Source organism: Rhineura floridana, chromosome 11 (assembly GCF_030035675.1).
Source record: "Rhineura floridana isolate rRhiFlo1 chromosome 11, rRhiFlo1.hap2, whole genome shotgun sequence".
Lineage (NCBI taxonomy): Eukaryota > Metazoa > Chordata > Lepidosauria > Squamata > Rhineuridae > Rhineura > Rhineura floridana.
The window spans coordinates 53157484-53174074 of record NC_084490.1 but is presented as its reverse complement, the minus strand read 5'-3'; the positions used below and the strand labels follow the sequence as shown (position 1 = coordinate 53174074).

Sequence of the window (16591 nt, the reverse complement as noted above, 5' to 3'; positions counted from 1 at the left end):
TTGTTCTCTGCATTTGATTTCTGTCAGTCCTAGTCAGCATGGTCACTGTTCAAATAGGATGGGCAGTGTGGTCCAGCAACAGCTGTAGGGCCACAGATTAGTTACCCTGATCTAGTAAAACATCCAGCTATGGAATGCTTTGATTTGGATTCCTGCATTGCGCAGGGGGTTGGACTTGATGGCCTTATAGGCCCCTTCCAACTCTTCTATGATTCTATGTCTGGAAGAGTAGCCTCCTGTAATAAGATGCTTACAGCAACATTGTATACTCCGTGTCAAGTCCAAATTTTGTTTCAAGAAAAGCTACATGTGCTGTGAGCTGGATAGGTTATCTGAGCTGGTATGTACTTCATTGATCCTGTAGTTTACTCCCAATTTTGGAGAGGGACAAGGAGCTTTGCCCTTTAGCCCCTTGTCCCCAACCATGTGAAGTTACTGCTCTGTAAGCTTCTGAGATTTTAACAGGCACTGTCTGTGTTTATGACTGTCTTTTAACATTTTGTTTTCCTATGAGAGCCAGTGTGGTGTAGTGGTTAAGGTGTTGGACTACGACCTGGAAGACCAGGGTTCGAATCCCCACATAGCCATGAAGCTCACTGGGTGACCTTGGGCCTGTCGCTGCCTCTCAGCCTCATGAAAACCCTATTCATAGGGTCACCATAAGTTGGAATAGACTTGAAAGCACTACATTTACATTTTTAACTTAATAATCCACAGGGTACATTTCTGCATGGACACACTACAGTATATACAGACACAAGCCAATGTATCTGTATGATACATTCACATTTTATTTTACAGATTTTTAGGTAAAATGGAGCCCAGACTAAAATTTAAATCTTTAGGAGCGTAAAGGAGAACCGTGGGGGCGAGAACTACTTTTTATATTTTCTGAATATCTTAGAGAACAACATCTACATGTTCAATCTTTGAGGTGATATCAGAAATGTTACTTTGTAGGGTTGTTCTTTTTAAAGCAGAAGCCCAGGACCATCAAGTTTCTTCAGAAGACCTATTCAACACTGCATTCTAAGGTGAGGATAGAGTAGGTACTGAAAGCAACAATTAACAGAGCTAAGAACAACCCAAGCCTTACATACCAAGCAGACTTGCAGTTTATTTACACAGGCATTCCACAATCCATGGATGGGCAAAAAAAAAGTTACAGATTTGACAGGGTTTTTTTTAAAAAAATCTACCTGTACAGGCTGAGATTACATATACAAAACAAGTTAAAAAAAAGAATTCAGAGACCACAGTACAGTACTTACTCCAATGATTTCTGCACATGTTTGAAGATATCACATAGGTGCAGTTTGTATGTCATCAACAAATTAAAAACCTCTCAACAGTCCACTCATGATAGAATACAGGGTTTTTTCTTCAAGTGAAACAGGCCTATCTTAAAAATAAAGGGTGCAAGTGCAGATACAGAGCCATATATAAAAAGACATAGTCTCCTCCCCCCCCCCCAAAAATTAATCTTCAAAATTCCCCAGATGCTATTCTTCCACAGTTAATCTGCAACATGATCCCAAAGGCATCAGTTGCAACAGTCTCTTTCCCCTGGCCACTTCTGTACTGCTTCAGTTTTATGGGTACATAATTTAAACTAGATAGCAACCGGTTGTCAGGCAGAGAAAAGGTTAACCCATCCTGGTTTGAATCAAAGTCTACCTCTTCCCTACCTTTTCCTCTGGGAAATATACGATTCAGTCCAACAGTTCAGTTAGAAGCAGGTGCAAGGCAGAGTTGTGTCTGATCAATGCTTAACATGGCACTCTCAGGTAAGTCATGTTTTCAAAATCCTTTGCTAAAGAACAACATGAAGTCTTGGTTTCTGGACAATGCAGGATTGGTATTTTGCAGGTTGTGATAGAACAAATGGAGGGCCTTTTTTTGCAAATACCGTTTGTTTCATATGAGTGTGGTACAGGACATATCCCTTCAAGCCAGGGCTTTCTGCCCCCTGCCTGGCAAAAGCCATCAGGAAGAACTCAGCCTCTGAACATCCCCTGCACACCAGGTACCTTTTGTCTAGGGAAGCAACATGGAGGAGAAAAAGATGAACAGTGTTAACTTGCTGGGTAGGCTACCTCAGCTTCCAGACCTGCTATACTTTGGGCATCGGTTGCACACCCCTTCAGTGGCTGCAGGTGCAGCACATCCAGCATGATTGCTGTAATATAAGAAAGCATGGCAGCCAGGACATTGGCCCTCACAAACGGCAGGGAAAGATGTGTAATACTAAGGAGGAGGCATGAACTCAGCAGGCCCTTGAAGACTCGCCATACAAAGTCTAAGCATGTAGTGAGCGTTCCATTTCAGGACTGTAGAAAGAGATTGCCCAGAAAGCTTCTTATTACAGAACTGAGGCCATGAATTTTAGAAGTGGCAAAGGTGAGCCTTTGTCTGTACCCAATAGACTTTTTCAGCTGCTAAGAGAAAAGCGGAGGGGAAAAGAGATTCAAAAGCAAAAACAAGACCTCCGTTAAGAAGAGCTATCTGCTTTAATCCAGAGAACCGGCATGAGCAGCAGACATCCCTGTGTCCTTGGATTCTTAGCATAAGCTAACCACATCCATTACCCCATTTCTACTAAAATTGGCTTGCTGCTTCATCTGAAGCAGATTTGCACACAGATCTGTAGGAGGAAAACCTTTTTTCCACACGTAGATTGCATTCTCTGGAATATATGGGAATGAAGAATACAAAAGAAGTTCCCTTTAAGCATGTTCAGAAGCAGTTGGGTAGCTTCTGTACAGCTTATTGGACAGCACATGCCCTTTTCTCTTCTAAATCTTGTTATGATTCAGGAGAGTATCCAACAGAAAAGCACAGAGGCACACTGAAAACCAGCAACACTCCACCTCTAGAAGCAGCTTTGCAATTTCAAGCCTCCATCTACACAAAGTACGAGCACCATGATTCATGGTGTTTAAAAATGGCACCTGTTTGCAGAAGGAACAGAGTTTAGGCCAAGAATGAGGTGGAGGGGAGGTTTAGAGGAGGGGGAGAAAGTAGCAGATTTACTTGCTTAGAGTACACATTCTCCCTCCCATCTCATCTACTACCTCACTCGCCTAAACTTACATTGGCTCTAACACTCCAGCAAGGTTTTGCTTAAATTCAGTTGACTGACTCAAACATGCCACAGTAGGGAAAACAACACAATCCTCCTGCTCGGCCTTCATTAACTTCTGTGGCATGTTAAAACAGCAGAGCTATTAAAAAAAACACCACCCAAATATTCAGATTTACAGTGAGTTTTCAGGGATGTATGAAGATTTATACTTGCATACAAAATATGTATAAAGCAATGCAGATCTTAAGATATTGGCTCGCCAGTATTGGGCAAAGTGTAGATTTGAGCCCAATACATGAGTTAGGAAGCAAATAGCTGCACCAACTTCCCAACATGCATATTGGGAGAAACTGCCCACATTATCAAAGCCATTCTTCATGTTGCTTTATACGAAGTTCTAGAAGAAACAGTAGCAACGCAAGATTGAACCTGCCCCCATCCCAGGTTACTCAGGTTGTGCAGATATCTGAGGAGTGCCCTCACCATAAGAACATTATTCCTGCTAGGGGAAAGAATGGTCCAGCAGCCACGAAATCAGCCTTTTCAACAACTGAGCACTGCAAAAGCTCAGAGAGGAAGAGGCAGATTCACAATCTTGTACCACTTCTCACAACAAAAAGGCAGCCACTGGAGGAGACGCTCTTGAGAAGGAAGGGCAGGCACTGAAGGGCAACATTCTCCATTCCCTTAGAGATCTGTTCATTCTCTTCCAAACCGGACTGAAAGGCTTCAGGAAGACACGCACTACCCTGCCCAGCCAGTGTCTAGCATTGCTAAGCGATACAATGCCACCGTATATATAGTCATGATTGAACATCCACTAACATCACAATAAATAGAAGTGTTGAAACGGGGGGAGAACAGTTACTCCCTGACTGATGGAGTCATCCATCTTCAAGGCCCTGCCTCAAACCACCACCAACCCTCTTTACCCCCAAAGAGGTGGGTGCCCACTGCAGCAAAAGCAGTCCGGTTCTTTCATTCACATATCCAGTGGACACAAAGGGCTGTGCAATGTGTGCCGGAGGCTTAGCAGAAAAGGGAGACATGCAGCCAGCTCTCTTCACAGTTAATAAAAAAGTGTGCCTGAGAGGACACAGTCCAGCTCCTTTCCCATGAACTGGGTCTGACGGGGTACTGGGGCACATCCCCTCTTCCCTGTATTTCTTATCCCAGCATTATTCAATTGATGTCATCATAAAGGCTGGGGGTGGGAGGTGCAAGTGGTTTAGGCTTCAGTTTCTTCTTACTGGAGCTCATTCCAGGAGCACCTCCTACCAGGCTCATGTGCGGTTTCTTCTTTTTGGTTTTTCTGGACTCTGAGTTGTTTGTACCTGAAGTAGGGAAGAAAAAAGTGCATGTTAAGGCTGTGCACTATGTTTACTGTATCAACATTCTAGTCTTATTTTTCATAGACTCTTTCCCTGTTGATTGTGTACCAATTCACACATGCAATGTACAACACTCAATATCTTACAGCTCAATTACTCTTGGGCAGAATACATGAACCACTTCCACTGAAAGACACTGTTCTGTTAGACCTGTGACAGCCCATTCACATATGCAAGTCATCAAGAAAGGAACATGCATGCAAGAATCATCCCAACATCATTCAACACTTAAATGACTCTCAGCCAAACATACTAACTGTATCAATTTGGAACTATTGTGCATGTGACTTCTTGGACACATCACTCTTCAGTATTACTGTCACATGGTAATTCAGCCTGTAACTTATTTCATCTTTAGTCCCCCAAATACTCCTTCCACTCCTCACCAAGATGCATGTACTATTATTGCTTCATGTGATGACTTCTCACTTCTGCCTCGTTTTCTACCATGCTGTGCCAAATACCTGGAACAGTGGATTTCTAGCTTTCTATACTCAAGAAACCATTCCCACATTGATTTAATCTGCCAAGAAGTCCCTGTGTATCTGCTGTGGAATTCTTGACGTGGCAAAGGATTCAGGGGTAAGTTCGCCACTCACAATGGGTGCCAACAAGGTCCGCTGGGCCTAGTAATCAAACAAGGGTGTGCATGGCGGGAGACGATCAGTTGCAAAGGATAACCTAATCTATCTTTCAGGCATGTTGCCCACCATTATTAGTCTTACTGAGGATCCTCCAGGTTCCTCCCCAAGAGGCAGGCCACATGTATTAGATGATCACATCGTATAAGCACACACATTGGTTTTGTGGCATTCAACAAAATATCTAATCAAACAAAACCAATAAATTTCCAGCCTGGTTTTGTGACCATAAAGCAGGGACAGCCCTCCTCCCCCAGATGTTATTAGTCTCCACCCCCAACAAGCCCAGCCTGTATAGCCAATGGTCAAGAATGATAGGAGTTGCAGTCAACCAACATCTGGAGGATCACAGGTTCCCCACCCCTGCCTTAAAGGCTAGAAAGCAAATGTGGTAGACAATGCCTGGCAAATAAATAAATAAATCTGGGTGCGGGTGTGTATGAATGAGGGGATAAGCTGGAATGCCCAGTGGCTACTTCTTCAGTATCCTTGCCCCCTCCCAATATAGCATGCGAAATAAGAAATTCACACAATTAAAATGTTTGTGAGGCAGATGCTTAAGAAATCACAAAGAACATACTGTCCTAGCTGCAGCAATGGCCCAAGGCATCACCAATCATGCATGATCCAACCGGGCACCAGCTCATATTCTTACTTGCTTTCGATGAGGCCGAGTCAGAGGGAGAGATATCTGAAGATCCATCCCACTGCAGTCTATTCATGAGGGCTTGACTTTCTGCCACGTCAAAACTGTCATTCTCCACGCTTCCTTCCGTCTCAGGAAGTGAGCTAGGAAAAGGGGCAGATGTGTGAGAAGGGTAAAAGGAGCAAGATCACCCACCCTAACTGCTGTAGCAGCTTCTTGGCTGAGGGTTTAAAGCCATGTCTAGAGCAAAAGCAAATAATACAGTGTCACAAAGCAAGTTGCTCTCCTCCTCCACTTCCCGTCCAATCGGATCACTTTCTCCAGAGAAAGAATGTTGCCCCGCTTAGCACAACATTCAGGATTTCAAGTCACATAACTTCACAAATGAGTTACTCCCAGTATTAGTACTCCAGGTCGCTCGGTTATTGGCAGTAGACAGAAGTACTCTTTCTATAATGTGTAATTATGAATATGACTTCAAAAATATATGGCAACAGACAATAGCTTAGATGACTCTGAAAAAAGGATTAGATAAATCCATGGTCTTATAAATAGCTTTAACCCATCATGGACATACGGAACCTCCATGTATAAGAACAACATATCTTCTGAAAACAAAGTATTCTGGGTTTTTGTCCCCAGGGACATGTGGCGGGTCACTCCTGGAAACAGACTGGACCAGGTACGTGGAACTTTTGACCTTCCAACTCCCATTATCCCTGATCACTGGCCATGCTGGCTGAGAATGATGGGAGTAGGGGCCCAGCAATATCTGGAGGACCACAGGTTCCCAATCCTTGGACTAGACAATGTTGTAAAATGTTATGTTTTTACACTTTTATCTCTAAAGGTTGCAAGTGGGGGAGGGGATAACCAGCCGTTTGTCAGCCCTAATCTTGGTATGATAGCATTGTTAGAGAGCGTTAAAGTTGAGATGTTAATTTGTGTTAATAATTGGAAGGCACTGGAAGGCACTAGTTATTAAGGGATATGGAGTACCAGGGATGTGATCTTGTGTACATATACTGGTGCCAGTATTGTTTTCACTGTAACATCAAAACAAATTTTTCCAGCCCATTGTAGCTTGAGAAAATAAGCTTTAAGATGTGTGAGCAGTGTGGTGTGCAATCTCAGAAGCCAAAGTGAATAGGTAGAGGACGGCTCGTTGATGGTAAGGCTTCAGTGCAACTTTTTGCCTTTCCACCCATATGCAAACAAACATTATGTCAAAAAGAGTGCACGTAAAGGTTATTCACATGAATGCTGTATGCAGAATTTAGATTCTCTCAATGCATATTGCGTGTGGAGGCAAAGTAATTAACAGAGACAGAGGCATGTTCGTGAGAGCTGCTAAGGGATTAGGATATCCCAGGCAGGTTGATATGTTTGCGGCAACTTCAGGGGAACAGAGAATGTGGTACTAAATGCTCATTTCTCCAAAACATTCTGCTTATATTTTTTAAAAAGGAAACAAAAAGAACTGCAAGTTTCTAACCCCATGGCTGCAAAAATGATTGAAAGGGTGTGGGCAACATATCTCAGAAAAGCAGCAGAATCCCACCATCAAGGATGGGGATAGTTCTTTGCTTCTCCCTGTGACTAAATTATGCAGAGTTATGCAAAATAAGTTATCGAAAGTTCATCCATTTTCATCATGTGTTGATGGAAGAATTCAGCTTTTTTAAAAAGGTATACCCAGCCCATTTCCAGAGTCCTTCCAGCTGAACTTGGTGTTAATCACATAAAATGTTTTGTGGGATGGGGATTCCACATCACATCTGCCCTGCCTCCATCCCATCACACTTACGCAGAGGGTCCCAGGAGGTAGACCCTGACTGACCTCCGCTGTTCATCCGTGTGCTGGGGGCAGCGCAGAGACCTGCAGGCAAAAGGATAAAGTCAAACACTGGACACAGGCAGTGAAACACTGGGTTCCTGCTCCTTCACATCTCCAAGCATGCTAAACAGACTGCTATTCCAGAAAGGAAATAACTAAGCCAGTAAAAGTAAGGGCTCATCTAGATGCTGAGTCCTGGAACATACTACCAGGAGCATCTTATATTGGTCCTAACAAACACAAGCTGTATATTTCGTACAATAGTTCAACGTCTCGAAATGAGGTCAAAATTTAGTGCCCTAAGATCACATCCACAGCATAATTTAAAGCACTCTTACACCATTTTAACAGTCATAGTTTCCTGTGAAGAATCCTGGGAACTGTAGTTTGTTATAGGTGCTAAGAATTGTTAGGAGACCCTTAAACTACAGTTCTCAGATTTCTTTAGGGGAACCCATGACTCAAAGCAGTATAAGAGTGCCTTAAATGCATGGTGTGGATGTGGCTTAAAAAACTCAGCTTTCTTCCTTTAAAAGCAAGTTGGTAGCTCTCACGGTTGCAAATATTAGGCATGCAAGTGTGTGGGGCAGTTTCAGGTGAAGTCTGAGAAGCCAGAGAGAGAATGCTGACCCAGACTTCTTCAGGATTACGCAACAGAGATGGGGAATCTCCCAGATGATGTTGTCCTACAACCCTGACTCTTAATCATGATTGTTGGGACTGATGGGAGCCATAGTCCAACAACTTCTGAAGGGCTACAAGTTCTCCACTCATGTTATACAACAAATACAGGCCACAGAGCTTAATTAGTATAATTAATACAAGTTGCAGAATTAGATTTTTTCTTAGTACAGAATTTGACTGGATTTTTAAAAATCCTGGACACTCTACATTTAATGCAGTAAGCCGCACATGTGGACCACACATGTCTGTCATTTGATGCTCCCTGTCAAATGCATGGATTGGTAGACTTGCACACTCCTCCCCTCTATCATACAGACTCCCTCTCTCTTTACTTGCAGGCTTTAACCATGGCGGAGTATTATGTCTACATCAACATTAGCCAGCATTTGCCAGCCCATTTGCATTAACTGTGAGTAGCACCAGTGCAGGTGCAACACTCTGTGTTTAGGGATGAACAGGAAGGGAAGGTGAAACTTTCATGGGACATAGAAGTGCAAGTCTGTACGCAACTTCCACTCTCTTAACCATGGTTAAGAGATTGGAAGTGTTAAACATGCACTGGGCTTAAATGATTATCTGTGAACACAATTAATAATCAACGGAGAATAAACAGCAGACAAGCGAGAGCTATGGCAGGCACTTGACAACTTAGCACATAGCATCCATCGCCATCAGATAAGAAAGGTATCCTGACATGCAGTCAAGCCCAACGCCAATACCCTTTCACAGCCACCCACAAATTTAGGGAAACAGGGTGGCAAGCTGGTCATAAGCATCCTATAGTAAGCTTTTAAGCAGCTTCTGCATAGCTTCCAGCTATCTGAATCTGTCATATGAGTGGTCAATGTAGGTGTGCAAATGGCTGCTCGCTTCATCACTTGTGGCAAGTTAAGAATCTCTTCCAAGTAAGCAGGGAGAGGAAAGTTTGCAAATTCATCAACAGCTAGTTCCCTTTCAAGCTATTGATATATTATAAATGACCAATGGTATATTGTGACAGGCAAACTAGCAAAGAATTTTTTTCAAGAACAGATTAACGAGTCAGGGGACAAATTCCCCTTTTACTTCCACCTTCAATGTTCTTCTGCAACATTATTCCTTTTTAAAATGATGGGGACTCACCCCAGTGGCAAGCAGTTTGTGAGCTAATTCAATTGGAAACACACCTTTCTCCCCTTTGACTTTTAATGCATATGGGACAGGACGTACATTCTGAATCAACAGCAGCAAAAAGATCGTGGTGTGTACATTCTTTCTGATCAATCACAATTAACCTGGATTCCCACCCAGCCACCCCAAACAGGCAATCTTGTGAATACTTCCCACTCTCCTTGTGACCTGGGAACTGTTGCACTGGTAGAAGAACTGAAAGAGGTTACAGGGCTCAATAAAGTGGGAGGGCTGCTCTCACCGTGTACACATCTTCTTGGTGTGTTCAGATATCACCCCACATTGCTACAGAAAAAGGAACACACAGTGTGAACAATTTTTTTAAAACACAAGAAAGACCATCAAGGGTTCAAGTGTGACAGAGGTAGACTAGCCCCTTCAACTAAGCATTATATCACTAATGTTCTAACTGTAGTTTGAGAGAATTGCAAGAGTGCCAATGAACAATTAATTAGGTGTTCCTGTGAACCCGGAGTACTCAGAAGAGGCTCCCTGTCTCATCCGTGTTTATGTCATTACTCTGGGCTTGCCTGCTTCTGATCAGGAGTTGCATAGAGAATGGTGACTTGTGCAGAAGCACTGGGGGGGGGGCTCATCTGGAGGCAAGTAATTCTTACTTTTACACATTCTAAAAAGTAAACATTCTTGGGTACAAGAAAAAACTATATTTTTGCTATCAGAAATTGAGAAACACTAAATGCAGGTAGAGATATTCTAAGCAATGCAATGGCTAGGGAAAAGGCAAAGTGACAGCAGCTTCAAACATAGCCAAGCAGCAATGGAGAGGCAGGAAGGAAAGTTATCCAGGATGTGGAGGCAGGCGAGCCAGTCTGGGCTCCCTGGAAATAAGAGAACTCTCATGGGGTGGCCCTGCCAGATACTGATCTCAAGAAAGCTATGAACGGCTCCGCTTGGGAGACTGACAGATATGAAGGAACGTTCCCACAAGCTTGATGCCTCTCCAGGAACAAACAGCAAGAAAACCTGACACACGCCACAGGCTAGGCAACCATTTTAATTAGGTCAGCTGTTCAACACTGCCATAGCAATGTGCATCAACACATGCATGTATGCACTTGTTGGTGTACACGTTCTTACACAGCTCCACCATCATCAGCCACTGCCATCTCCATGCTGCCAGCCAAAACCTCTGTCACACTCGTTTCAAAACTTAATTCTACAAAACCTTGCCTGTACTGCCTCTTGTTCTGTAGAGCACCCACGTACTGCTGGAGCTAAATAAATATTAATGTAGCAATGATCACAGCCTATCAGATGCAGGTATTGTCTTTTTTTTTTAAATCCAGGTATTGTCTTGCTGCAAATCCATCCCCTCAAATCGCAGTGGGGCTGGGCTAATAGGTGGCTATCACTGGCTTAACTGCTACGATTTCACAAAGGGTTTTTTGATGAAAAGCCATTGTTTACAAACAGATGAGCCTTGCTGCTTGTGGTATGCAATGCTGCGCAACAGCAATAGGCAGAAAGAAACTCAGGTACTCACTGTAGTGAGCAAAGTACGGAGCTCCTCAGGGCCAAGCGTTTCATAGTTGATTCCAGCAGAGTTGTTATACTGTTAGAACAGAAGACATATATACCGAAGTATTTCAGAGGTTATGTAAATTAGAGCGATCACTTTTTGGACCCACATCTCCGAGGGCATACTCTAGTCACATCGGCTCAAATGACTAGGCTCTTGAAAATCTACTCAGACCCCAGGGGACAGCTACACAGAACAGCTGTATATTCTCCTGCAGTCTTCTGAAGAGGAGCACAAGTTGAGAGCTATAGAACCAAGCTAAACTCACCTTAAACGGGTCCGAGTTACCACTCAGTTCCCCTGGAGAAGGGAGAAAAAAAAAGAGGATGCATATTAGTAGTGATGTTCGGCTTCCACTCTGCCAAACACACAAAACAAGCATGCCAACAGAACTTGCTAGGCAAACCTACACAGTCCATATAGCTACAAGCAGGGCCACCTCAACATCCTTACTACAGCAAGGGCAGGCAGAAGAGTAATTTGCAGTAGACCAGCAAGGATTTCTGACTCCCAGTTCTTTTACAACAGGGACAACAAACAATTCTGCCCTAAATCATACTGCTGAAATGAAGAAAGCTTGAGGTTGCCCAGAATGGATTTTTGTATGGACGGACTTTGCACACTGCTCAATCCTAGTACTCAAAACAATTCATGGGCTCAGAATCCTTGAATTCTAAATGTATTTCTTTTGGGCTGGCTGGTGGATCCCAGGGTTCTAGGGGGAAAAGGAGATCCCACAAGGCTGAAGTCCACCCCTCCCTGTACTAGCAAAATCTAAACTTTGCACACACACAATATATATATTTGCATCCAATGCAACTGAAAAGCACACTTGGCTCCAGGGGTATTGATACTGTGGCCCTCAGAAGTTGCTGGTCTACAGCTCCTAATGTTGGTTATACCAGTTGGGGCTAGAGTTGGAATCCAGTAACATCTGGAAGGCCCCATTTGTCTCCTCCCTGCTTTACTCCAACTCAGTACTGAGGGTTTATTAGCAAACTCAGTACTGAGGGTTTATTAGCAAAGAACAGAGGGACAAGTAATGGGTTGAGGGGCAGGCTGAGTGTGGTCCATCTCCCATCAGGTTCTCAGTGCTGCACTAAGTAAGTGACCCTAGAGCTGTCCTGCATCACCCCAGTTCTCAAGTGCTTTTGTAGCTCCGACTGTTCATTTGCTAATTGCTCTGCCTCAAGAAAACCTATCAGCATCTGGTCTAAACAACTGTTACACACAATCATCCGAAACAGCTACATATGTGGCCCATTAGGCCCTGATTTAAACCATCCACATGTTTTTTTTATTCAACATCTCTCTTCCTACCTGACAGACCAACCTAAAGATCATCCATACTATGCCTTTCCCTGTCAACCCCCAATCCGCTTGGAAGCCTTAACAAAACTCCTTCCCTGTCTGAACACAGCACACACTGGCCACACTTTCCACCAAAGCACTGTAAACTTTGTATGTTTCGACCTCCTTAAACTAAAGCCAAGATTTTTTAGCAGGTTGACAAGAATACTCGGGTTGTGCAGTGCCTAACACATGTTTACACCTCTGGATTTCTATCTTAGTATTTTGGCCATTATTGTTATGTGCCTTCATGTCGATTTCGACTTATGTCAACCCTATGAATCAGCAACCTCCAGTAGCATCTGTTATAAACCACACTGTTCAGATCTTGTAAGTTCAGGATTGTGGCTTCCTTTATGGAATCAATCCATCTCTTGTTTGGCCTTCCTCTTTTTCTACTCCCTTCTGTTTTTCCCAGCATTATTGTCTTTTCTAGTGAACCATGTCTTCTTATTATGTGTCCAAAGTATGATAACCTGAGTTTCATCATTTTAGCTTCTAGTGATAGTTATGGTTGAATTTGTTCTAACACCCAATTATTTGTCTTTTTCGTGGTCCATGATATCCACAAAGCTCTCCTCCAACACCACATTTCAAATTAGCTGATTTTTCTCTTATCTGCTTTTTTCACTGTCCAACTTTCACATCCATACATAGAGATCGGGAATACCATGGTGTGAAAGATCCTGACTTTAGTGTTCAGTGATACATCTTTGCATTTGAGGATCTTTTCTAGTTCTCTCATAGCTGCCCTCCCCAATCCTAGCCTTCTAATTTCTTGACTATTGTTTCCATTTTGGTTAATGTCTGTGTCAAGGTATTGACAATCCTTGACAAGTTCAATGTCCTCATTGTAACTTTAAAGTTACATAAATCTTCTGTTGTCATTACTTTAGTCTTCTTGACGTTCAGCTGTAGTCCTGCTTTTGTGCTTTCCTCTTTAACTTTCATCAGCATTCATTTCAAATAAGAACTGGTTTCTGCTAGTAGTATGGCATCGTCTGCATATCTTACATTGATATTTCTCCCTTCAATTTTCACACCTCCTTCATCTTGGTCCAATCCCACTTTCTGTATGATATGTTCTGCATACAGATTAAACAAATAGGGTAATAAAATACACCCCTCTCACACCCTTCCCAACTGGGAACCAATCAGTTTCTCCATATTCTGTCCTTACAGTAGCCGCTTGTGCAGAGTATAGGTTGCGCATCAGGACAATCAGATGCTGTGGCACCCCCATTTCTTTTAAAGCATTCCATAGTTTTTCATGATCTACACAATCAAAGGCTTTACTGTAATCAAAAAAGCACAGGGTGATTTTCTTTTGAAATTCCTTGGTCCATTCCATTATCCAACGTATGTTTGCAATAGGATCTCTAGTACCTCTTCCCTTTCTAAATCTAGCTTGGACATCTGGCATTTCTCACTGCATAAGAGCCTTTGTTGTAGTTGCCATACATGTTCTTAAGGCAGCAATTTCCAAACAATGCTGGGACACATTATTTTGCTGTGAGCTAGGGTACTAAAGAAAATGCAAATATTAAAGCATCTGAGCAACCAATCACAGAAGAGGTTCCCTGCTGCGTCTCTGCACGATTTGCTGCCCTGGCCTTGCTACCTTCAGAAGATAGGTATTCCTGCACTGGATGTAATCACATTAGTCACTCCCAGTGCAGAGCTCCAGCAAATGTACCTTCTCTGAGAAAAGTGTCTGCTCTGTGTAGGTCACTACCCAACACTTCCTTCATTCTAATAATCAGGCATGTACACATCAGTGAGCTATGCAGGGACACCTAAGGCAGGTAATTCTTACTCATGCAGAATGTAAAAAAAAGGTAGAGTGATATGTGTCTCCAGATTGTAATTAAAACAAGTAATTGTGTGCCTGAGGAGCCCAGGAAATACTTTTATAGTGTGTCAGCTTGTTACTTTCTTTGGGGGGTGGGGGGGATAGGAACAATGGGAAAGGAATATCTACACACACACAAAATACAATACACTCACCATTTTTATGTTTCAGGGACTTGGATCTTCGGGGTGAGTTGGGATTCTGAAACAAGAGGGGAAGAGTGGTAAAGGGTTCATTTTAAAAACTAACCCCTAGATATTCAGTTCTTACTGCTATGCTTAAAAAGGGGGTCACAGGAAGGCAATGGTCACATAGTCCAAAGTCATACAAGCCCAACAAGCCCTGCACTCCTTGCTACAACCAACAGAGCAAGCGTACTGCCTAGCAGCAAAAGGAGAAAGGAAGCCTCCAGGTACATAGAAGTATGCTTATAGGATCTCATACATAAATAACACCCCACTGTGCTCTATAAGCATATTTCTGTGTACACTTCTGTTCCTGCATTTGTGTCTCCCCCCCCTTTTTCTGTACTTCCTGGCATGTCCATAGAGCAAATAGCTCTTGATGAGCCAATCCACACGATGCAAGACACGAGCTCCAGAACCACTAAAGTTGATGGCAAGGATCCTTCCCCGAAGGGCCAACAGTCAGACCAAGTGTGAACAAAATCTACTGCCAGCCCATCCCAAAGGATCCAGCCCTCTCCAACAAGAGCCTCCCAGGCCTTTGCAAGCCACATTCAGATTGAGAAAGTTGTGGGAAACCAGCAGGTTTGTTTACGTTTACAAGGCATGCATGTCTGAAGCTTTTCCCAATACTGCCCACTCTCAGAAAACGCACACTTCAGTTAACCAAGCTGACAGTGATAAGGATGATCTTACCTTATCTGATTTTCTCTTCTTTGCTAAGGAGAAGAAACAAAAGGCTATTGTAACAAAACACCACAACATATTAAAGCCTATGCTAACTCAAGTACCAATTCTGACAAACGTTTTCTGTAAGTCCTTCTAGACAGAAAGCTGCACAATGTTATATTAGATCAACTGATAATTCAGCATGCTATTGTCAACATATTTTTAAAAAACCTTAGCCTACCAATCAGAAAAACAAACAAACCCTGCCCTGCCAAGGCCAGTGTTTTCAGACCAACTGCTAGAAAGCAAAAAGTTCCTCACCGACCCACCCTGAGTTTTGGCTGTTTTTGTTCCTAACTGGCCCCAAGTTCTACCTATGTACCAGATGTTTTGATGAACAGCTGGCAACCTTACCTCAGCAGGAGTTCCAATTAAAGTTAAGAGACTCCAGTTAAATAATAGCCACCCCATTACCCTTTTTAGTGGCAGCACCCTGACTGTACAGCTCTCTCTGAAGGAGGTATGGGGAACTTGTTGCCCAGCAGATGTTAGTGGACTCCAACTCCCATCAGCCCCACCCATCATGGTCAATGGTAAGGGATGACAGGGGTTGCAGTCCAACATCATCTGCAGGACCCCTGGTTCCCCAACTCTTCTCTAAAGGGAAGTTAGATTGGTCACTTCTCTGTTGTCTTAACCACTCGCCTACCAGGCTTATAAAACATTTCTATTTTACTTAGTTATGGTATTGTTTATTCTATTGTGACTGGAATGCTCTTTGTTGCAAGGTTTTATTGCTGTAAGCTAAAAGGCAATACAGAATAAACAACACACACACACCCATCCCGGCTCCACAGTCCAGAAAACCTTGCCCTGGCATACCTTTCTTTTCAGATCCATATGACCAGTCATTGTCATTTATGTCATCATTGTCTTCTTGGTCACTTTCAGATTTGTTCATGTTGTTACTACTTGCTATCCTATAGCAAAAGGAGCAGGAAGGTAGGAAAAGTAAGTTGGATAGCTTGGTGGGGAGCAGGGTGTTGGGGGAGGACAATTAGAGTAGTGGTTTCCAAATTGCAAAGATGATCATTAATGGTGAACAACTTTCCCTAAAAAAAAAAAAACAGCAATATTTGTATGCCACCTCATAACTAAATGTTTCCTTTACCAGTACTGTTTGAAATCAAACTAAGCCACGAAAGGAAGTGAGGCTTATAGACACTGCTGACTGGAGGCTGCTGTAAACCCCACTTCATTTGCCTGCATGGTTGGAAATCAAACTGTGCATGCAAAAGAAAATGGTTCACCAAACATGGTGACATCGAGTAATTTCAAAGTGGCCCACAGGGGCTAGGGCAGACCAAGATCTAGGCCTGCTGGCTGGATCTAACTCCTCACCCCTGCCTTAACTAGACAGCAGATTCCTCTGTCTTTCATAGATCTACATCCTTCCCCATGTTGAGGAGAAACGGATGTTTCATGCAAAATAAGCTGTTTAGCAAGGCTTGATTATTGCACTATGCACTATGGGGGCTTCC

At 43.0% G+C, this 16591-nt stretch overlaps 1 protein-coding gene across 2 annotated transcripts in view; it reads right to left on the bottom strand.

The window, feature by feature from the left end:
• Window positions 1–1097: 1097 nt before the first annotated feature.
• Window positions 1098–16591, bottom strand: part of ATXN7L3 (ataxin 7 like 3) — a 28177-nt gene continuing 12683 nt past the window's right edge. The window contains exons 5-13 of one of the 2 annotated variants that reach the window (XM_061589397.1): window positions 15933–16030; window positions 15078–15100; window positions 14352–14397; window positions 11263–11294; window positions 10959–11027; window positions 9696–9739; window positions 7604–7642; window positions 5773–5906; window positions 1098–4419 (exon numbers count right to left, since the gene is read on the bottom strand). In XM_061589397.1, coding sequence (XP_061445381.1) covers window positions 4268–4419; window positions 5773–5906; window positions 7604–7642; window positions 9696–9739; window positions 10959–11027; window positions 11263–11294; window positions 14352–14397; window positions 15078–15100; window positions 15933–16030 — 637 coding nt within the window. In that variant the 3' untranslated portion in view covers window positions 1098–4267. Of the gene's footprint in view, window positions 4420–5772; window positions 5907–7570; window positions 7643–9695; window positions 9740–10958; window positions 11028–11262; window positions 11295–14351; window positions 14398–15077; window positions 15101–15932; window positions 16031–16591 lie in introns of both variants that reach the window. The other variant, XM_061589396.1, reaches the window with a different exon arrangement.